This window comes from Photinus pyralis, unplaced genomic scaffold (assembly GCF_008802855.1).
Source record: "Photinus pyralis isolate 1611_PpyrPB1 unplaced genomic scaffold, Ppyr1.3 Ppyr1.4_LG5, whole genome shotgun sequence".
NCBI lineage: Eukaryota > Metazoa > Arthropoda > Insecta > Coleoptera > Lampyridae > Photinus > Photinus pyralis.
The window spans coordinates 34,021,155-34,045,827 of NW_022170596.1; the positions used below are offsets into that span (position 1 = coordinate 34,021,155).

General features: G+C 37.3%; 1 protein-coding gene across 1 annotated transcript; it reads right to left on the minus strand.

Annotated features, from left to right (window-relative positions):
* Positions 1-458: 458 nt before the first annotated feature.
* LOC116170698 (pickpocket protein 28-like) lies at positions 459-22,890 on the minus strand. Its single transcript, XM_031487202.1, has 10 exons — positions 22,725-22,890; positions 9,104-9,274; positions 8,817-9,059; positions 8,483-8,591; positions 1,680-1,831; positions 1,432-1,630; positions 1,111-1,378; positions 1,004-1,063; positions 767-959; positions 459-717 (listed from the first exon to the last, which is right to left on the minus strand). The coding sequence occupies exons 1-10, from the start codon at positions 22,739-22,741 to the stop codon at positions 459-461; spliced, it is 1,671 nt and encodes a 556-aa protein (XP_031343062.1). The 5' UTR covers positions 22,742-22,890.
* Between the last annotated feature and the right edge of the window lie 1,783 nt (positions 22,891-24,673).

Sequence of the window (24,673 nt, forward strand, 5' to 3'; positions counted from 1 at the left end):
CTTAAATCTGACAACAGCGCCATGTTTCTTGTATCTCCCACCACTATTTTCAGGGAACGCACCCTTTATAGGTAGCATAATGAATGAAAGTGTGCTATTATGAACTGTTGGTACTATTTACAATCGTCATATTACATTAATAATAAATGAAATAAAGACCTTTTTTGATACTTGGAGATGTTGGAAACCGTCTCAAATTGTTGCCGACTCTTAAACGCTCTTAAAGACTTTCAAGAGCTTTTAATCCACTTGAAGCATAGTATAAGGGGTCTGAAGGGCTCTTCAGATTTTAACATTATTATCTATTAGATCAAGGGCGTGCCACAAACTCAAAAGAAGCAATTTGACAAAAAGAGGAAAGTTCCTACAAAACTTGACGGTGAAAAATGCAGAAGCACTTATTGTCACATCATGAAAGGACACAAGCGAATCGTTAAAGATCTGACTAACAAATAAATTTATTCACTATTTTTTTGTTTCTCCAATAACTCGGGAGCGCCCGACCAGACTTTCTTTCCAAATTTGAGAATGTTACAAATCAGCCTTAAAGTTAAAAAGTACAGAATCTCCATGGCCGAGGTAAACGAGAAGCCCAAAAACAAGCCGAGCAGACCGCCGCAGTTGGCCCAAAACTCAGTGTGCCCATACACCTCGTGCCTTTCCGAGCTCAGGAACTGCATCTCGCGATAGAAAACCGTTAATCTCGAAAAATGACCCCTAAAAGTTAAAGGTAAGCTTTCACTCAAAGATTCTTGTACCTACGCACTTTTCGAAGTCGAAGTTGGGCGGTTTCGCGTTTTCGTTCCTTAGACTGTGAGTTTTGCGCCAGTTCCAGTCGGTCTGCGATACTTCGGCGTCGAATTCCAGGGAGGTGCAGGGCGGTAGGCAGCCGCAGTAATTCGTGTCATCCTCCGAGTCTTTGTCGATTTCCATCCGAATCTCTTCCTCCATAAAATGTACTGAAATCATATTCTTAAGTTTCGGACCGTTGCGTCGGGCCTACCGTGGGCGTAGTCGACGCAATCCATCTTCGCCGGTCCACAGAACTTGGTATCGTCCTCATCTGAAAGCTAGTCAATAATCGTCACAGTAAAATGACTTTATACGTACACGGCATGTTCATAGTAATACACCCGCACGTTTTCAGTATGTAATTGTGTAAACACTCCATAATACAGTTGCGCTGAGTGTAAATTTGGAAGTAGTCCAATTGCTTCTCTCCCGGAAGGTAACACTGTCTTACATGAGGCGCGTATTTGCTAAGGTCCGTCGAGGTCTTTATCATATTCGGTTTTACCCCAGCGATCACGACTTGGTCCAAAGGTACCCGGAAGAAGTTAACCAAATCCGGGGACTCGCCCGGATGGTGCAAAGAAACCTGCAAAAGTCACTTGAAGCCTTACGTCAATAAATTGACCGCGGCCTTCTAACCGTAAAGCCCTGCAACTCCCCGCAGGTGTAGTCAATATCGTCGTCGTGCACGTACAGATCCACCTGGAATCCGGATTTGATGCCGGGAAGTGTCGTCCTTCTGGGGTAGGTGTCGATGGACGCCGATGAGTGGTAACCGCTCTCCAACGACCACTCACGAATTTTTTTGTGGTAGTCCCTCGGCGTGTTCAGTATATCCCTACATCGAAAGCGAGTTAGTTACAGGGCTGCGTCGGCGCTGGGCTTACTCAGTTTCTTCGTCGAACATGTCGGAGAAGTCCAACAGGTTGAAAGTTCGACACAATCCCGCCAGGGTTAGCAGTGGTCTGAGCTCACTACTGCAATTAAATTCCACGCCCAGCCATTTGCATGATCCGGCCGTGAGATCTAGCAGCAGATCCTAGAGGTTAGAGTAATGAAATCTCACTCGACTAATGTAAAGAGTAGGTAGTAGGTGCTTATTATATTATTAGTGTGACCCAAGCTCTTTGTAAGACGGGCTTTAGAGCGAGGGGGAAATTTAAAAGCGTATTTTGGAGCCCTTGCAAATCTTTTCTTACTGCAGTAATGGAAAACGAGTCCAGTGCTGTGTTTTTGTTTCTCATGGGGACGGACACACGGTATGTATATGGGCGCTCTATTACTTTACTAGTAGCCGTAAGTTATTTACGTAATATATTTATTTATTTCTCTCCCGCAGAAATGGGCAATAGGGTGTAGAATTAATTGCTTTAATTTGTTGTACCGTATTTCAGCCGTTAATAGCAAAAATAAACAATTTATCAGTTTTGTAACCGTGAAAATATTTAAATTATTGTTGCAGCATCCGAAAGCTCTCCTCATTTGGAAGATGCGGGATATTAGCCGATTTTAGTTTCGCAATACTAATAGTTCAGCTAATTTCTACTTTATGGTTACAAAAGGTCCGGTAGAAGATGATATTTTTCCAGACTTACTTTACACAAAAAGATTAGATATACAATATATAAACAAATACCTACCTAAATTTATTTACTTAATTCATCATTACGTGTATAAAAAACTCATTCAAGTGACCGTTTCTACCGCGTTGATAGAAGTGTCTCGTTTAGAAGATCTTTTCCGACAATCCACTCTTGAGGTATAAGTAATTATAATCGATCACGGTAAGAGATCGAGGAGGAAGACTATGATTGGTAAAATGTTAATTCCTTTCATTGAGACCATTCATTAGAGTACCATGAAGGATAAAACTAGTAACCCAACCCCCTCCCTCCCCCTTTGTGATAAAGGGTTTGAAAGAATGACGGTAGCTGGTAGAAGGTTATAGTTTGTTGAAATCAATTAATTTCGGTGAGACCTTTCATTACAATACCATTAAGGGTAGAACGCGTATTTATATTTACTCCCTCTCCCTCCCCCCATTTTCAAAAGTTTTACATGGCATCACTGGAGGCATGTACATGCAAAATATGAGACAAATTAGTTGTCCCACATTTCTTTTAATCCGTAAAAATGCGCTAAAAATGGTATTTCCAAAAATTGAGAAAAACACGGAACTTTAAATTGGTGTATCTCCTAAACTATACATGCTAGGGGGCAGTGTCAACTTTTTTATTTATGGAAGCATTTAAGTGAAATTTGATGCATAGGCGCTTGGAACAAAGGAAAATCTAACGTTAGTTTCCAAATTTAGATTTGCGCATGCGCAGTTCCAATTTGCCAATTTATTTAAAATTTTGCGGGATCCCACAAATACCGGGATCCCGCAGGATTAACATCTAACGATCCCGCAAATGCCGGGATTGAGATTTTGCTGCGGGATTGCATTCCCTAGCTGCGATAACATCTCAGTAGGTATGTTCGCCGACGACACCGTTATAGCAACACAAAATCACAGTTTAGACGCAGCAGTAATTCAACTTCAAAACGGCATTAACGTAATTAGCAGCTGGTTTTCCAAATGGAGGTTACAACTAAATTCAGTTAAGACCGAAGCAAAAATCTTCACATTGAGACGAGTATCTAACCCACCCAATATTGTACTGAACGGTCAACTAATACAGTGGAACAATGCTAACAGCGCCGTAAAATACCTGGGCATTTATCTGGACAAAACCCTCAAATGGGGATATCATATTAACAAAAAATTAAACGAGGCCAACACGCGGTTAGTAAAACTCTACCCTGTGATAAACAAAAACTCACCACTAAAAATCGAATGTGGCACCCTAATATAGGTACAAGGCAATTATAAGACCTGTCCTCACATACGGTTGCCCAATATGGGGTAATGCAAGCGGCACGCAACTGAATAAAATTCAAGTTTTTCAAAACCGAGTGCTTAGAATTATCGTATACGCTCCATGGTACGTCAGGAATGTGCAAATCCACCGAGAAACCGGGATACCGCTCGTAAATGCTTTTATTAAAACGCTGTATAAACAATACAACACTAAACTACGCATAAGCCCAGCCTGTGAACACTATAATCTAGGAATAAAAAACCTACATACCCGCCTGAAACGAAGATTACCACAGGATATTTACTTATCGGATGGAGATAGTGGATAAACAGTAAATAATTAATAAACAGTAACGAATAGTGAATATAAACACATAGTGCTTAAAACAGTGAAAGATTAATACCTGTGCTACAAGCCTTGAAATAGCCAAATTTGGCTGAACGGGCTTAATAGAATTGTGAAAAAAAAAAGCTGCGATACAAGTTGTAGGAGAAGGTATGGAGAAGGTAAGCTGCATGTTCGTATTACCTTCTACCATTCCCCGTCTGGTTTGTGCTCGTGTTTTTGCCGTCGCCTATTTATGTACAGGTGAATAGATTCCGATAAAGGCAATCGTGTTTCGTTCCTTTGGCATCTCCGACTACAGGACCGCCCGAGGCGGGCTGCTCAAGCTTGCCTCATGTAACCGGTTTTTTACCTCGTCGCCAAACTTGAATAATTTACGAAGGTCGACGGTGTCGCGCCAGTCTACTGACTTCAAGAGAGGGCCGACTGACAACTGGATATTCTGACTGCTTCTATTTCGGCCTGGTTACTGATTACTGATTCAGAGGTATTCTACTCCACGAGGGTTTGTCAAAGGCCAAGGGTTCTCGTTGGAGGAAAAAAAATACTTTTGATCGCTGGAAAAGATTTCAGTTGCGAATTGGGCGTGAATTAAAATAGAAAAGTAGTGGGATTTAGGTTGATGACAGAGAACCGCCTGGCAATGCGCGTTAGGCCACGATAGCGTTCGCGTCGACCACAGTCGATTTATGTACAGGTTAATAGATTGCGATAAATGTCATCGTGTTTCATTCCTCTAGAATTTCCGACTACAGGGACGCCGGAGCGGGCTGCTCAAGATTGCCTAATGTAACCGGTATTTTTTTTACCTCGTCGCCAAACTTGAGTAATTTACGAATATTAAAGACCTTTAATACTCTATGAATAACGTAGAACATTTATTTTTTACATTGAGAAATGCATTCTGGATTCTATATTATTATTATGAAAAACATCACGGTTCACGGTACGTCTGAGGAAAACCCCCCTGATAAAACCCCAGACAGAGCAGTCAGCAGCGGGATTCGAACCCACAACCTCCCGAATAGCATCGGTTAGCGCAACCACTGCGCCACGCGCCTTGCTGCCTTGGTGACAGATCGGAGTCCCTTGTATTTTAATCTATAATTGTTTCCGGAACTATTAGCGTTACCTAAAATGGCCTCTTAGACGTAGGCTTTAGGGTACACGTTGTGTCTTGTTTCCAGGAAGGTAGCGTTAGAGGTATATTACAATTGCAATTTATTTTATTAAATTTAAGCTTCTAAATATCAGTTAGTTCTCTAAACTAACTTCGTGCTTCAGCTCTCAAGTTATTTGAATTTATACGCATATTCAGTGGCCGACCGAAAATTGTAACGGAAACGCGTAAGCGAATTAGTAGCATGTGCTAGGTAGCTATTGCGATAGCCGTTTTTTGCAAATGTCGAAGACCATTTTAAGCAACTTTTAAAGAATAAAATTTTTTTCCGTCTGTATGTACGTACGTACGTTTGTTGGCAATTTTCTGAGAAAACGGCTCGACGGATTTTGTTGAAATTTTGTATATATGTTTTAGGCATACCGAACAGAAAAATAACGGGCCGGATTTTTGAAAAAAAATTTTGGAGCGCCGTAACGGCATCGAACTTTTTTTTTTCAAATAGCAACCTAAAATTTTTATTCTATTATTTGGAAGACCTTATTTTCCTGTGTACAACCTACAAAAAATTGGGCCGGGTTATATTATCAAAAAACGGAGAAAAAAATTGTCAAAGTCAAAAATTGTGTTGCATATGTGCAAAACGCAACGATCTTGTTTCTGAAGCAATTTAAACGAAATTTCTATGGTAAGTCCCTTTAATAAAAGCAAACAAAATTCATGCGCAAAAATCGTGTTGCGCATGCGCAGAAATGCAATTTTCTTATTTATGGAACAATTAGAACGAAATTTGGATGGTAGGTCCTCCTAATAAAAGAAAACAAAATGCATGCGTAAAAAATGCACCTTTCTTATTTTTTCCGTCTGTATGTACGTACGTACGTTTGTTGGCAATTTTCTGAGAAAACGGCTCGACGGATTTGTTCAAATTTCGGATATGTATATTAGGCATACCGAACAGAAAAATAACGGGCTGGATTTTTGAAAAAAAATTTTGGAGCGCCGCAATGGCATCAAACTTTTTTTTTCAAATAGTAACCTGAAATTTTTATTGAGTTATTTGGAAGATCTTATCTTCCTGTGTACAACCTACAAAAATTGTGTCGGGTTTTATTACCAAAAAATGTTTCAAAACCCACTCGTGGGTATTGCCGCGTAACACATTGTAAATGATGAGTAATGGGCAAATATAGACCATAGCAGCAATCAATTAGCGAAAATCTGAAGTCTCTTGGTGACCCAGGGGCCGAGATCTCGATGGAACAGACGGACGGACATAGACAGACAGACGAAAACACAAGCACATAAGCGTTACCTCAACATCGTTGTGATACACTAAAAAGTTGGCATTGCGCAGTTTGCGCGCATATGCACACCTGATTTTTACGATCGATTAAATGTGTCGTGGATACTAGCCTACTCAAAAGACGCATGAATGGCATCAGCACCTTTAGCTTGTTGTGTATTTTATTTCACACTTGTGTAATGCTTATTGGGTTTCTTTCTAGCTTATTATGTCAGATTTGCAGTAACTTCCATTCCTATATATACAGAGAATTTTTTTTAAATGTATACTTTCGGCATATGTAACCTTTAAAAAAACAGGTCAATCATGGGGAATAGATGAAACAGGTAATCAACTCCACGCGAATTTGTTTGAAATAATCTATGCTATAAAAATGGTCGCTTAATGTCAAATTTAAGTTGCCCATTAGTGTGTATTTTTTATTAGTGTCAAATTGCGATTTTTCACAACGAATAAATTGGAATGGTATGTTCGATAACAGTTCAAGAAATGTTTGACGTATCCTGAAATCGTGTAATATTGGTTGCATACAATTCCACGAATTGACGGTTTTCTCTTCATAGCATGAGCTAGGTACAATGCGAAATTTCTTCAAATGTTGACGTTTTAGATCATTTTAAGCAACTTTTAAAGAATAAATTTTTCCCGTCTGTAAGTGCGTACATATGTTGGCAATTTTTGGTTTCAGCTAGGAAGCTATTCTGTCAAGAATTTGACACCTGGTTTTTTTTTAAATAAAGGTACAGTTTACGATGGTTTAAAAATATTTATTGTTTTACGCGCTTTTCCAAAATGTATAATATATCATACTTATTTTCAATAAGTTTTCTACCATAAATTTTGCTTATTAATACATCGTGCCTGAAAGTTAATAACAAAAGTTGGTCAACTATAATTTCCATAAAAAAATCAATTTTGTGTTGCAGCGCAGTTACTAAAAGGTCTACAAACGACTGGCGGCATTGATTATCTACGTTAAAAACTGCATTTAATTCCATCGAAATTGGACCACACTGTACACAGATACGTAACTGGAGGCACATACCAAAAAATTTGAAATATCGATACCGTGTCTCGCACAAAATTGTAAATTAGCAGAGCAAATTAGCACAAAATGAGGCCAAATTAATGCAATAAACAATTTTGGAGATACCAATGTTGACACTACAGAGCGAAGTTGTGAAGTGAGTATCATGAAAAAGTTGAATTTCTCATGATGAGCACAAAATTTTAAATTAGCAGCACAAATTAATTAGCACAAAATGAGCACAAAATTATAGTAAAAGAAAATTTTGAAAAAATCGATGTTGATACTACAGCGTGAATTAAGTAGGAGTATCATCAGAAAATGTTGAATTACCTACTCATTAACCTGACGAGCACAAAATTTTAAATTACCAGCACAAATTAGCACAAAATGAGCACAAAATTATGAGATACTTAGAACTGAATTCCTTTCCTTTCCAACTTCACGTTCACGTTGAATTTATGTTTGAAATTTATTATTAATTATAATAACAATCGTGGGTTGAGATTTTGTCAAGAGGCTTTACTATCAATTTGTCACCCTACAAGACCAAGGTACGAAAAAACTTACGACAACTGATCGTGCACTTCCACAGTCGGTACCTATAGGTTTACAATTGAAATAAACCCATAAAGAGCGTTTAAAAAATCGGCAGAGCACCTCGGTGTGACCCCACGGAGTCATAGGATTCAATTGGCTTGTTACATGTGGTATATATGTTAACGGTGCAAAGTTTGAACCGAATAGGTTCAAGCGTTTGCCAGAGGCAGAGAGGCGTGACCCTACGGGGTCATTCGATTTGACCCATTTTCAAGAGGCTTATTACTTGTGGCATATAGGTCAACTGTGCAAAGTTTGAACCAAATCGGTCCAAGCGTTTGACAGTTATCGTGTTCACGGACAGATGGACACCATCGACTCCCCTATAAAACTTGCATCGCTTTGCTCTGCCGCTTAATAACAAAAAGGATGGAGATACCAGATACAAGTAGGTGCAAATTAAAAACTGCAAGCAAAAATGCAATTACCTTCACTAAATGATGTATTTGCGTCTCGTTGAAAAATTCGGTAGTGTTCCCGTCCAGAAATTTTAATTTCGAATCGCATATCAAGGAGAAGAGTTCATAGTTCTCCCTCCTGAAACAGTAGGTAATTATTTAATTTCGCTATCGTGTTATCGGAACAAATTACACTAATCATTTTCATTAACCTTCCGTCTCCTCTACCCATACTTTACGGTTTGCTAGGTATGTGATCCGCTAATTAGCTAATAGTATTGTTTCAGACCTTCACCTTCACCTTTACATAACACCCCGGTAACGCGATGATATGCGTACGAGGTGTGACCGGAAAGATACGTACTCGGTTTCGGTAGTCTCCAAGTTGTTGAGATACTTCAGGTAGACGTCCGTGCAGTTGAAGACGGTTGGGCTAGATTTCAATTCGGGACATATTGTGACGGCCGGAAAGGGAATTTTCCAAATGGGCGTTTCGGTTTTGGCAAGAGTTACCACTATGGGCGAGGTGGTCCACTTCATGTACGTTTTGTAAATAAGTGAAAACGCTCCGACTGTCGCTATGGAAACTACTATGATCCACCATATTCTGCAAACGTCTCGATAGTAAAATCCAAAATACTATTCACTTACTTTTCGATCACATAACGGTCGCGTTCTCTTAAATATTTGAGTCCATGTATGCTGGTCGATCCACAAAACTCCGCAAAGTATCTAGAGCTGTTTTGTCCAAATTTGACGTTGTTATCTCTGGATTTGTGCTGAGCGCTCTCCTTTTGATTGTAGTTATTAAGGACAGCTATTCTGCAATATTAATGAATTCTGTTGGAAAACTTGGATCACTATAAAAGGCGTGTAAATTAAAGAGGATGACTAAATTGTTGTTCCTGTGCATCAAAGCCAAGTGTTTTACCTTTTTACCCACGAAATTGAAGATATATGAATATTTTTCTTTACCACCTTAACCGAAAAGAAAGCAAAACAAGATGAGCACACAATTTAGTTTGTTTGCATTAAGGAAATATACACTGTGTCCAAGATAGTGGGGATCTCAGAAACCATAGAAGATTCGAAGCAATTAATACGTAATTGAAATCTCATTGTCATTATTTGAGTTCTACAAGACACCCTTGAGAGAAAACGTTTCGTTTCGGAAAAATCGCCATCAACTTTATTTTTTACATGGTCCGTAAAAAAGGTACATACTGTAATGAATAGCATTCTTTTAACTACGAATACAAAGATGTACGGCGCACACAAAAAAACCAAAGTTGGAACTGTTGGTTCCAACAGGATGGTGCACCCGCGCACAACGTTCTAATCGTGCTTGAATACCAATTGGGCATATTTTCTATTTTCCACGAAATTTTTGGGCCTTTATCTATTTTGATTTTCTGATACCTTTTTAGAAAGGTACATTATTCAACATCATAAAAATAGGCCAAGCTTGTGCGGATTGAACTTCGAAAATGAAGTACGTAACGCTTAACAAAATTTAAAGGGAAATTAGAACTAATACGTCGCTACGAGATAGGGAATGTTTTGTAATTATATGAAGCAGATTTGAAATCATAAGTGTAAAAGAGAATGGAATTGACTCGATCTTAGTTTGGCAATATTTTCAATTATTTATTATGTAATCCGTATATGAAAATTCTTACCAGTACCGTAGAGGACCAATTTTATTTAGTACGAACGAACGATTTCAACCTCTATAGTGTATATTATAGATGTACAGGGTGAGTCAACGATTGCACGGAGTAATTTAATGCCTTGAGGATAAGATTTTTCGATAGAGTGCTTTTGTATTATGATATGGTTGAATATTCTCCACATTTTAAAAATATTTGGAAATATACAGGGTGCGCCCACAAAATAGGGCGCCAAAATGGTACATTTTTTAAATAGAACTCCCTGTATTTGAATGCATTTTTGAATTTCCAGGAAAACCTAGATGTTTCGAAAACTATCAGAGATAGGTATAGGACATTATTATCAAAAGTTGAAAGTTTTTAGAGGAGCTAAATGATGACAGAAAAATATACGGGGTGTTCCATTTAAAAAAGTGAGATTTTTTAATATGAAGTTTTGCAACATTGGACCAACCAAAAAAATACCCTGTAAGCTATATTTTTAATGTTTGATAGTAGATGTATTTATTTGACTTTCACTTAACCCAGGATAAAAGATATAAAACCTGGAATCAAAATTTAAGTATTAATTTTGACAATATATACTGAACTCACCACCTTTTAACATTTATATCTATATATTTATATAAAATTTTAACATATATATACATGTAAATATACAGCTATTTAAACGTAACTGTGATAATCATAAGTATTCAACTAGAACTGGGCACAATATATACTTACCTAAATGCAATCACACTAGTTTCAAAAAATCGGTACATTACGCAGGTTGCTACTTGTACAATGCTCTACCACAAAAAATAAAAGAAATAAAAAATAAAAATCAGTACAAAAATGCACTTAGAATCTATCTAGTCAACAATTGCTATTACTCGCTCCAAGAATGTGTGAAGTCATAGATGTTATCTGTTGTACGTTATCTGTTGTACGTTATCTGTGGTATGTTATTTGAACTGTAATAATATTATAGATTAATCATTTTTTATATTACATAATAGTTAATGACTTACCTTTACATTTTAGAAATGGAAACAAAAAGGTTAAATAAAATTATTATCGGTGTTTCTTGTGAGAACTCAGGTCTAGCCTGGTTAACTAATCGCACGGATTAAAAATCAAGTAACGATTAGTGTCTGTGTCTGTGTCTGGTGAAGTTATGTAGGGTCCTTAAAAAAAAAAAAAAAAATCACACACGTACATTGGACATCTAGGGATAATGTAATTCGTACTTACCAACATACCTATTGATGGGCACAATAGCCAACGCTATCAGGAAAGAGGAAAACAAAACAAAACAAAAAAATTCATTATAATAATTCCTGTAATTTTATTAAATGGAGTTTATTGTGTAAGTGTTTCTTTGGCTTTGCGTTTGGGTTGAATACGAGTGGGTTGTGATAACGTGGTGTGCTTCTGTGAAGAAGGAGTTTTGTGTTTTTTAATTGTATTTATGGTGTTTCTTTGTTCCTGAGGTCGTATTTGTGAAGTTGCTTGGGTTTTTGGTGGAGATATTGCAGTATTTTGTGAGCCTGTGGTGCTGTTAAGGTTTTTGCGTTTCGGTTGTATACGAGTGGGTTGTTTCTGTGAAGAAGGAGTATTGTGTTTTTTAACTGTGCTAGGGCGTGTAACTTTATTGGATGGACCTGTCTTTGTAGTACATGTTGCGTTACTTGTGTTTATGGTGTTCCTTTGTTCTTGAGGTTGTATTTGTGAGGTTGCTTGGGTTATTGATGGAGATATTACAGTATTTTGTGAGCTAGTAGTGCTGTATAGGTTTTTGCGTTTGGGTTGAATACAAGTGGGTTGTGATAACGTGGTGTGCTTCGGTGAAGAAGGAGTTATGTGTTTTTTAATTGTGCTAGGGCGTGTAACTTTATTGGGTGGACCTGTCTTTGTAGTGCATGTTGCGTTACTTGTATTTATGATGTTTCTTTGTTCTTGAGGTTGTATTTGAGAGGTTGCTTGGGTTTTAGGTGGAGATATTTTAGTATGTTGTGAGCCTGTAGTTCTGTTAAGGTTTTTGCGTTGCGGTTGAATACGAGTGGGTTGTGAAAATGTGGTGTGTTTCTGTGAGGAAGGAGTTATGTGTTTTTTAACTGTGCTAGGGCGTGTAATTTTATTGGGTGGACCTGTCTTTGTAGTGCATGTTGCGTTAGTTGTATTTATGGTGTTTCTTTGTTCTTGAAGTTGTATTTCTGTTGTTGCATGGGTTATTGGTGGAGACATTACAGTATTTTGTGAGCCTGTGTTAAGGTTGTTGCGTTTGGGTTGAGTACGAGTGGGTTGTGTTTGTGATAACGTGGTGTGTTTCTGAGAAGAAAGAGTATTGTGTTTTTCAGATGTGCTAGGTCGTGTGGGTGAGGGCGTCTTTGTAGTGCGTGTTGCGTTACTTGTATTTATTGCGTTTGTTTGTTCAGGAAGTTGTGTTTGTGTGGTTGGTTGAGTTAAGTTTGGAAATATTACAGTATGTTGTGTGTCATGTTGTGAGTCTAAAGTGCTGTTTAGGCTTTTGCGTTTGGGTTGAATACTAATGGATTGTGATAATGTGGTTTGCTTCAGAGGTGAATCTCTGATTGTAGTATATGTTGTATCATTTGTTGTACTTGTTTGTTCGGTAAGTTGTATTTGTGTGTCTGTTTGGGTTAGAGGTGGAGATATTACAGTATGTTGTGTACCGTGTTGTGAGCGAGTACTGTTGTTTACATGTATACGTTGTGGATCATTTCTGTATGTAGTATCTTGTGTTATGTTTAGAAATTTACGAACAATATGGCATGTGTTGATAATGACTGCTTTTTGTAAATGTTTGTATGTGTTTTTGTCTAAACCTAATAGTTGTAAATTGTTGTGTATTGTCTTTGGTATAACTCCAGTAGCACTAAGAATAATGGGAACTATAACAGTAGATTTCATTCTCCATTGCGTCTTAAGCTCGATAGCTATATCGGTGTATTTGCGGTGTTTTTCTGCATGTGTTTTAGTTAAGTTGTTAGTGTTGGGGATGGCAATGTCTATAATACAAATGGATTTTTGTGTTTTATCTATAAGTGTAATGTCTGGTCTATTATTGTGGATAGTTTTATCTGTGAGTAGTGTCCTGTCCCAATATAATTTGTGTGTGTTGTTTTCGAGTATGATCTGTGGCGTGTATTTGTAGTATGGTGTCGTATCTGTTTTGAGATTGTGTTTAAGTGCTAATTTTTGATGTATGATTTTAGCTACCTGATCGTGTCGATGTTTGTATTCAGTTTGTGCAAGTCGTGTGCATGCCGATATTATATGTTGGATTGTTTCTGATGTTTGTGAACAAAGTCGACAAGAATCATTTGTCACTGTTTTATCTTTATGTATGTGTTTTTTTATAGTTGCGTGTGTTAATGACCTGGTCTTGTATTGCTAACATGAAACCCTCAGTCTCCGGGAAGACATCACATTCAGACAACCAACTGTGCGTTGCTATAGAGTCAACACAATCCTGGCCAACCTCTTGTGGAAATCGTCCATGTAAAGGCTTTTGGTTCCATGTCTGTATGTTATTTGTGATGTATGTAAGTTTGGATGTGGGTGGGAGTACATTAGTTTCGTGTAGGTTAAGTGGTGTGTAAGATTTGTCTGCATATGTTACTGTTTTGTGTAAGACTGAAGTATCTGATTTGTTATAAAAGTATTGTCGTAAATTGTGTATTTGTGTTTGGTGTAATAGTTTTATATCTGTAAGTCCTCTACCTCCTTCCGAACGAGGAAGGTAAAGTCGTATACTGGAGGAGTGAGGGTGATGTATATGGTGTTTTGTTAATAGTGTTCGTGTGTTTCTCTGTATTTGTTCTAAATCTGTATTTGTCCAACGTATAATCCCGAAAGAGTATGTAAGCACTGGTATGGCATAAGTGTTAATAGCTTTGATTGTATTTCTACCGTGTAATTTTGTTTTAAGTATACTGCGTACTCTTTGTAGGTATTGTGTGATAAGTGTTTGTTTTATACTCGTATGTTTAATATGTGTATTTTGCTGAAAACCAAGATACTTATAAGTTTCATTCTCGTCCATGGAATTTATTAAATTACCCTGTTCTAGCTCATAATCTAAAAGTTGTCTTTTACCAGCTGTGATGTGTTGTGTTTTACATTTATCAATTCCAAAGTCCATTTGTATGCCACGTGAGAATGTTTCGGTAATGTGTAGAAGGTGATTAAGTTTTATGCTTGTGGAAGAGTATAATTTAAGATCGTCCATGTAAAACAGGTGTGTAATGTTGTGATGTATTTCGTGGTTGTGTTTAATATTGTACCCAAAGTTAGTAGTGTTTAACAAATGTGAAAGTGGGTTAAGAGCAAGACAAAACCAGAGCGGACTTAAAGAATCGCCTTGAAAAATTCCTCTTTTAATTTGTATTGGGTCAGTAATAAGTTTTGTGTCGTTTAGTGTAAGTGTTAACGTAGTGTTCCAACATGACATTATGTAATTGAGGAATTGTGTAATATTGTTGCTGACTTTGTATATTGAGAGTACTTGTTGTAACCAAGAGTGTGGTACTGAATCGAATGCTTTTTTGTAATCAATGTATGCAGTGTGTATTTTTCGTTTGTTATGTCTGGATTGTTCAAGTATAACAGAGTCTATAATGAGTTGCTCTTTACAGCCTCTGGAATACTTGGTACACCCTTTTTGTTCTTCGTATAGAATGTTGTTATCAGTACAGTGTTGGTATATTTTGTTTGTAATGCATGATGTAAGGATTTTGTATATTGTAGGAAGGCATGTAATTGGTCTATATTTAGATGGGTCTTGTGTATTGTTGTCTTTTGGGAGCATGTAAGTGATACCTTGTGTAAAGAATGCAGGAGTGCGATCTGGTGAATTAAGAAGTTCAGTAAATTGTTGCGCAAGGTAAGAGTGAGTGTAGGTAAAATATTTCCACCAAAAGTTGTGAATGTTATCAATGCCTGGACTTTTCCAGTTATGTAAGTGATTAATAGTTTGAATGATGTCTGTTGTAGTGATGTTTGTGTTATTCATAGGAGTAATGTATTCAGTGCGTGTGGTTTCTGTGGTAATCCACGGGGCGTGTGGATTGTGTTTAATGTCTTTGGTCCATAAGTCAAACCAGTATTGCTGAAGTGAGTGTAGAGATGGTGGAATGAGTTTTTCATTAGTGCTGTTTTGTGTTAGTGATCTGTAAAATAGTTTTTCGTTATGTTTAAATTGTGTGTTATGGCGCTTTCTGTCTGCAGTTTCCCTATAGCGTTTTAAACGGTTTGTGTATATTGATAGTTTTTGTGTGAGTGTATCTCTATGTTCGTTATAGTTTGTATTTTGTTCTCGTGTGGTGTGATTGTTTAGTTTTGTAGTTATGTGTTGTACTTGTCGTGTTAATTTTGAAGAACGAGTTCCTTGTATGTATTGTGTAATTCGACCCAAGTCACGTCTGATGTCATCGATGCGATTAATCAGGCGTTTTTCCCAAGCCGGGGGTGAGCGCTTTTTTGTTGTGTGGTGTTCTTTGTTTGTTGTTATTCTTGAACCGTTACATCTAGAAACTGCAACCGCACCGCAATACACAACAAAGTGTAGTTGATGTAAGCTTGTGTTATCGTTAATGTAATTTGGTAAAATGTGATCATTTAGTGTTTTTGAGAGTGTGCGTAATTTTGTAGTGTGACTTTGTTTAGGTATTCGTGCTCTTTGTGTTGGGTCAGTGTTTGAGAATTCTAACAATGCATTGTCAAATTCTTTTTGAAGGGATGTGAGTGTTTGGTTTATGGGATTATTTGTATCTATCGATTGCTGGGGTGTCGCAAATATCTGTATTTCAGTGTTGTTTAGAACGGGTGTATTATCTTGTACGATGAGTGTGTTGTTTGTGTTGAGTAGTGCTTCAATTTCGTGCCTGATTTGTTCCTGTGTGTCTAATGTAAGGAGTGTATTTTTAATGATAACTCTACGTTGGTCTGCAATGCGTTGTTCTGTCAAGTGTGCTAAATGTGGGTATTGTGTAATGAACGCGTGATATAGTTTACCTCTGTATGCTGTCCTGTCCGTTTCCATCTTCGTGATCTCCAGATACGTACCGAAAATGAAGCGATTCATCCCTTCGTCCCATTTCATACGTCTTTTGGAGGTATCCTTTGCGCTGGTCCCATCCACAAGCGGTTGAGAAGCAGGCACAAAGGTCTCTTCATGGCGGTCCTCTTCAGGTGGTCGTTGTCCTCTTCGTAGTCTTCTTTCGGCTGTAGAGGTTTCGGGTATCCCGACGAGCGGCCGCCTGTTCACCAACTCGTCACTATCGGCTCGCATGCTGCAACGCCCAGCGATAGCTCCAGACGTGCCCTGACGCTCCTCAGGTAGCGGCATTTTTCCGAGGCTTTGTTTAAACTCCATTTTCATAAGAATATGGGGTGACTAGGAACACGTGAAGGCGTCACTCTTCAAGATATTCGCGTAAGCAAATATCCACCTGCGTGTTGTGTATAATGTAGGAAAGTAGGGAACATGGACGTGGGAGTTGGAAAGTAAAGTGGGTAGGTAAGTACTAAAGGTGGTTGGACTGGTCACCTTTAGTGCCCATTGATCGCCTTTTACGATCTCTAGGGCGAGAGTGGGCCTATTCTATCCCCGAACCCACAGGGGTACATTACGCAGGTTGCTACTTGTACAATGCTCTACCACAAAAAATAAAAGAAATAAAAAATAAAAATCAGTACAAAAATGCACTTAGAATCTATCTAGTCAACAATTGCTATTACTCGCTCCAAGAATGTGTGAAGTCATAGATGTTATCTGTTGTACGTTATCTGTTGTACGTTATCTGTGGTATGTTATTTGAACTGTAATAATATTATAGATTAATCATTTTTTATATTACATAATAGTTAATGACTTACCTTTACATTTTAGAAATGGAAACAAAAAGGTTAAATAAAATTATTATTATTATTATTATTATTATGAAGATTGCAAATGCCCAATTTTTCTTAAAAATCGAATTATCTTTAAAACTACTAGCTTTTCGGACATTAACAATATAATAAAAAAACGTACAATTACACGTAGAATTCAAAAATGCATTCAAATACAGAGGGTTCTATTTAAAAGAATGTACCATTTGGGCGCCCTACTTTGTGGGCGCACCCTGTATAATTCCAAATATTTTTAAAATGTGGAGAATATTCAACCATATCATAATACAAAAGCACTCTATCGAAACATCTTATCTTCAAGGCATTAAGTTACTCCGCGCAATCGTTGACTCACCCTGTATATTAAGAAGTGGTTTTATTCATCATATTCGAATTCAATGTATCAACAACAAAAATTACTGGGATCGAGAAGGAGTGGACTGATTTTAGCTTTCATGGCACTCTAATTAAAGGTCTCAAGGAAGTAAATTAATTTCTACCAACCACCCCCATCCTCCGCGATCTCTTATCGAGATCGTTTATAATTTTTCATACCCCGAAAACGGAGCGTCGAATGGTGACAAATATAGTATTGTCACTGTCAAAACTAGTTCTGAATGTGATACTTTTTTTCATGAATTAGCAGTTTGGTTAATGTGGGTGAAGCCCAAGTTAATCACGAAAATTCATGAAAAAAAGACACTTTCAAAATGTGTTATACAGGACATTTTTTTGCATAGTGATCCATAATTGAATAGTATCATTGAGATTTGCGTTTTGCTGTCACTCAAAAATTATGCTTTTGTTCATAAATACGACTAAACGCCATTTTTTGTCGGATTAGAATTTTAGTTAATGAACCTACTCCTATTTAAATACATATTTATGTCACCATCTTAAGAAGTAAATTTTTTGTCCGTTTAAACCACTCGGTGCAACCATACTTGCCGGCTCGTGTGGGCAGTTCAGTTGAAGCTGGACTGTGGTGCTAAGGGTCCCTGGTTCGAATCCGGGTTCGGGCATGGATATTTGTAAATGTATAGTGGGTTGGGTTGGTAGAGCAGCCTTCGCTGAAACCCCGCCCACTCAAAAATAAAGGCAAGTAAATATGAATAAATAAAAAATACTTCGATACATTTTAAAGCAATCTCAGTTAATCTTGTAACTAACTGTTACATCTCTCTTCTGGCCCATTGTTCCTGAGGTATGCGAGATTGTAGTTTTGACCTCACCGGCAGATCCATCCTACCTTCCGTTTTCCCTTTAACCTATTCCATGCAGAGTACCCAGGTGCATATTCGACCTTCTAGCTCGTGTTTTGATTACTTTACCTTGAGCTACATCAACAAAACTTCTAAGTATTGTTGTGTAAACTACATAATGCGGGCGTTTGTTAGATAAAATTTTATTATAATAATATTGGGTCACACTATACGTGTAATTTCAATTATTTTTAAAGCGTTCATGTGGTACGTTAATTCTTAGATTAAACGCAAATCTCACCATATCATTTGAATTCGGGGTCAATTCTGTTTTGTATCGAAACTATTTTGTTAATTTTATTTACGAAAACCTTTGTATTTGGTTTATTTTATTTTATAGTTTGATTATTTGTTTGTTGTTATTGTAAAAGTTACGATCGTTTGCTATAAGAGTCCTTATCGCGGCGTATGCTAATTATTTTCAAGATAAGCACGTGTTATCGCCATTGTAAGCAGATGTTAATTTTTTCATAGACGCAGTATTTTTTTAAGAAAAGAGGAAAGGAAGGGAAATTGTTTTAAATAGAAGAGGAAGACGTTAATCGTGGTTGTCTTGTTTGGTGGGCGTTATTTTTTGCAAAACGGACAAATTTTGCCAGTATCGAAGCTTTTTGTCAGTTACAAAGTTTTGTAGTAGAATGTCTAGTAGACAGATAAAACTCGTGGTTGTGGTTGATCCATGCTCAAAATGGGGATGATGAACCATGAATGAAATAAACGACTCAATTCCTCAAAACCTTCCCCATGGATATTTAATTGTTGACAGACAGATATATTGTGAAATGTTACGACATGTTTCGATTGTTAATCATCTTCAGGTAACAAAGTACGGTGTAGTAATTTTTCTCACACACCGTACTTATAATTTGTTACCTGAAGATGATTAACAATCGAAACATGTAACATTTCACAATATGTTTGTCAACAATTAAATATCCATGGGGAAGGTTTTGAGGAATTGAGTCGTTTATTTCATTCAAAGTCTAGTAAAGCTCAAGTGTGTTACGAGTTACGTTTCACGGAGAAAATTGTATAAGTGGAGGTATACGGAAGCGTGTTTTAAGTTTCAGAGGGAAGGCTTTAGTCTTTAGTGCGTCTGCTTGTTAAAAAGCGCAATTATGACCGGATTATTAATTAACTTAAAGTAATCCAAAAAAATTTATTGGTTTAAATCGCTTATTGTGTGGTAGATGTGTTATCTTGGCCCCATTGCCATTCTTAAAAAATTTGTTAATTAATTCTTTGGAAGTTTGGAAGCGTTTAAGGCTGCTGAATTTCTCAAATTAACAAAATTTACGTCAATATCGACATTTTCGTCGTGGCGGAGGCTACATTTTAAGACTTATTAACCTTAAACCCTCAGGCGGATAGACCGGCGGTGTTTAATCAACATTTTTGTAAGTAATCCGAGGACTACGCCCCAAAAGTGCCAACTTTTACGTTCCTTTTCATTTTTTCCAGCAACAATGGCACACAGAATATTGAAACTAACGTCTCAAGGTGTCTGGGTTTACGATTTGTACTCGTAGAGGGTGAACTTGAGCGTTTCATGCGTGAAAATCGCATGTATTTTGTAGCCGGATAGTATTGTTGTAAGGCCAATTTAAAAGTCAAAGTTGTGCGTATAAAAGGTAAAATAATAACAAAAAAATTATAATAGCCGCACATATAAAAACTACGTTCATCTGTGTCCAATATTAACATTCGAATTTCACCATAAATCGAAAACCTTCCATTTATTAATGGACATCCAAATGAGCGGCGAATTATTTTAAAGACTTAGGCGTGTTATCCTTTTGAGCTGGCCAGTTGTTTTATTTAACGCTTGCGCTTGTTTACGATCGGCGCGGGACATCGTCCTCCAAAGTCAATTTGCAGGGGTCGTCTTCAAGCCCCTAAGAGATCACAGAAAATGAACGCTTTATTTAATAATTTAGATTTGCTTGTTCAGAATTACTTGTCATATTGTTAACTAACATAAATTGAATTATCTGGCCAGTAGATATATTTTGAGTTAAGCTAGTGTCTTTTTAGGACCACTGTAAAATTTATTTAATTTCATATATTTAATCAACAGTGCATTAAAATAGTTGATTAAATTTTAGTCATATATTTTGCTTAGAAGTAGGTCAAGTCAATTTGGCACGCAACAAAATCCCTAGTGCGTAAGGAATTTTGGGTGAAAAATTGAAGACCAACACGACCCACACGACCAAGAAATGGTTTGAGTATAAAGTAGGTAAATTATACTGCACTTTTTAAAATAATATTTTAAAATGAAAACTTGGACTCTCCCATAACTTTCCACTGGGATAAATAATAATTTTCCAGTAAACTACCGGATAGAAACTGGAAACTAATGGTCGCTTTGAAATTGATTAACTTTTAACGCCAAATTTATTTATTTAGGCTCAAAAGGCCGCTATTCGACATATATTGACCAAACGACCTCTCGTCTTGACTCTTCGAACGCCGAAACGAGATTTTCTAATTTTGGGAAAAATCATTCACGCTCTCTATACTTTTGAAAGCCTATTTAATGGTGGAATAGTTATAGCAAAGATATTTTGTCAATTTCCCTTGGTTCACCAACTTTCTGGGCTGGCTACAGAAAAGTTGACACGACAGATTTTACTTATCTTTTCTCAAAGGATGCTTAATTCGCAGCGTAGGATATGTAACCTAATATGACCTCTTTTTATCGAGTAAAACAACACCGACTTTCGACAATGGGGCGCCAAGTGCGATTTAAACAAAGACGTTACCGATAAACATGACGAAGACGACAAATAAAGTTCACTACGTTAATCCGACTATGTATCTCAGTGGTAGAGCGTCCGGAGGTCGGGTGTTCGAACCTGGGCTGAAGTAAGAATTTTTCATCTGTGACGGAGATGGGAATTTCCTTAGATCAGTTTCGAGCATTCTGCCGGTTTGGTTTTCCTGCAGGTTTCCTAACTCGTAGGGTAAATACCAGAGTAGTGTAGACAACTTAAGACCTTCTGAAAAGCAGTATGCGGGTCACTGTAATTGAGCGCAAGCCTCTTGAGGGCCCAGAACAAGAGAGGTATAATAAATAAATAAACAATCGACAAAATAAAACCTTGAACTTGACATAAGGAATATTTGTTTGGTTAAATGTTACTGAAACCTTGACTTCTTTTAAAATTGGAAATTCCTCTTACGCATACTTCAATGGAATAAATCGCAAAAAATTTAATGCAAATCATCGCTCTCGTTACAGCACCCATTACAGATCGGAAGTGGAATTTCGCGAAAACAAAGAAGGATCATCAGAACGCATTCCTAATACGTTAATAAGCAAACCTAGGTTTAAATACTGTGAATCCCGTGTGCTTAGAGAAACAAGACGGCATCTAACGATGACCGTCGTTCACCCTTTATTTAGAGAAAACTAACTTTCAAATCAGCCACCAGCTCGGGCAGATCATTATGTAACTTAATGGCGTTCTCCAGTGAAGTTCAAAAAAGAGAAAAACATGTCTAGAGCCAAAGCGGCAGATCAGGTAAACGCAATTGACTCCGAGAAACGTGAGATGATACCTCAATATGTGTTTTTGAATGATTCGAAACTTACATTGAATTGTATATATTTTCTACATTGTAACTTATAACGTTTGCATCATAAATAAAGCAGACGATGTATTGCCGACATTTATAATAATAATAATAATAGTATTTTTTTCCATAGACAAACTAGTTTGTGTGGAAATTGTCAACAGTTGACAGTATGTATTGATTTAAAAATATAACTCAGGTGACGTATCGATTTTGATCTTGCTGAGATATTCAAACTGGCGCTTAAGCACAACGTTCCCAAACTTTATTGCCCTAAATCTACCCAAATTAAATTTTGGGTATATCAACACCACATTCTTTCTTTACTACAAAAATACAGGTAAGCAAAAAAGGTAAATTCATGCAACGAGTTAATAACTTAAGGAACAACTACAGGTCAAAGAGTCTGTGTGAAAAATCATCATTAGCGCAACCAACGTGGCGGTAATTATTTCAAACCTATATAAATATGTTCCCTATGTTCCTCTTTAACTTTTCGTCCCTCTATCCTACTGTGTATGTGTGATTTAAGATCTATCCAAAAAATTGCTTTTAATGCTTTATTTTCTGTACAGGCCGCTGTAACCATTATGCAGTATAACCTTTATCCCTTCCACCCTTACGATTTCAGCAAGCCCGTTATTTCGTTATTTTATTGCCTATATAACAGTTCGATTTGTCAGGTGTTTGTTAGTAAATTTAGAGGTATTGAACGTGATTACGCGAGATTGCACCGGAAAATGAAAAAAAAAGGCTTCGAAATGACGTCTGTAATCTGTCGAAAAATCGAGGATCTTTGGACAATGATACGCACATGATAATGATAATTTGTCTCCGAAAAAATAGTTAAATTAACATTACCTTTCTCCGTTCTGCATTCTTTCTTTAGCACCCTATTTTAAATATGTCGCTGTTGTTTAGATACACAGATTTAATTTAACAATGAGGAGCGGATTCTCATCAACAATTAAATATTATTGACAAGCGAATCCACCGTACTAAATTGATCATTTAAATTACCGACAAAAAATACGTGTTCGTTGTATAACGAAAAAAAACGAAAGCGTACCTATCTATTGGTATGTTTCTACTACTTATAGGTATGGCAAACACGCAACCTATTTTTTTATCTGCTGAACTGCATAATTATACTAACGGCCACAGCCATTAGGTCGTATATTGCTCATTTCCCCAAAAAAGAAGTGGATTAATCGGCAAAAGTAATTAATCATCTTCTTACACGACAAAGGCTTTTCGTTGCAAATTGTCACATGGAAAGGATTACGTAATTGTAATTGGACCTTCCTTTACAATTTTGCGATACAAACGTATCATTACGTTTTTTTAGTGATCCATAATTAAATTAATGATTTACGTATCAATGTTTGTTATTCTGGGGTACAAAATTTTTATTTTAGGGGCGCGCTTATTTCATATTCCAAACATTTGTTTCTACGACTGATATGAAAATGCACATAACAATCGCCAAATTATTTTGAAGGTCGTACCTACCTACTTTTTACACTCTGTAGATAAAGTTAGAACTTTTCTCGTGCTACTTGAAAGCGTGTACGTTAAACAGGCCCGGTAAATTTGTCCCCGGAATATTGCTCCTAGAAGATCCGCGCGGTTTCGGTTCGAAGAAAACTCAACCCTCAAAATTTTCTCACAAAAATTCGTCTTCGGAAAATTTACTTTGCTCACAGGACCTCACACTCCGAAAAAGTAACGTCAATACCATCGATGCCACGCCAGCTTTAATAAGGAGCGTATTGCTTAACCCACCCACACCCCTGATCAAAAATTCAATTTTATTAGGGAATTTTTTTTTAGAATTACAAACATTTGTAGATGGGTTCTCAAGTTGTTTTTATTCAAAACTGCACGCGAACCACTTTCACTTTTCACACCTGTCCATAACAAATAAACTTCCAAGATAAAAAACAGAAAGAAAAATCTGCAAACCTTATCAGCTTAAAATGCATTCCAATTTAAATGAAAGCAATAATTTCGCATTTTTATCTAATAACGTTAAAAGGAACCAGAACAACTATTTCTTGAAAGCTAGATAGACCATTGACACGATCATTCCGCCCTTTGAGAGGACCCTCCGTTTCGCAGATATCTGCACTGAAAGCACCAAAAGATATGTCTCGTCTTGACGTTCCACTTGCCCTTTATGAGTACCCTCTTCTGACACTTCGTTTTCAAGTCTATTCGCTTCGATTTGACCAATAGATACGTCTCGTCCAGACGATGAAAGTACTTTCCTCCGACAAACTGTTTTCGAAATATTCGCTGCTAAATTTTTGACATCACCAATCTATTCTTGAGACATAAGGATATCCGATCACGATAAGGGACCGAGGAGGAAGACTGTGGTTGATAGGAATTAATTTCTTTCATTGAGACCTTTCATTAGAGTGCCATGAAGAATAGCATCAATTTTACCCCCACCCCCGCCCTCCAACAAACCCCATATTTTGATAAGGACTCAGAAAGAAGGGTGGTAGTTTGTAGAAAACAGTTCGGTTTGTTGAGGCTTGGAGATCTTTAGTTAGAATACCATGAAAGATAAAATTAATTCCTACCCTCCTACACCCCCCTCCCCCCCCCCCCAGGTCAACCACTGATCTCGATTTTCAATCAATAGGAACACTATCGGATCCTCGGAAGTCGCACATATTGGATGGAATAAGAACTACGCTTTAGTATTTTAAAAGGAGGCTCACCGTCGGACAGTGTCGCCGCTGTCGGGGCTTCCATCGCTCGCTGGGTGAAATGCGTCGGCTCTCGCTTGACCACCGAGT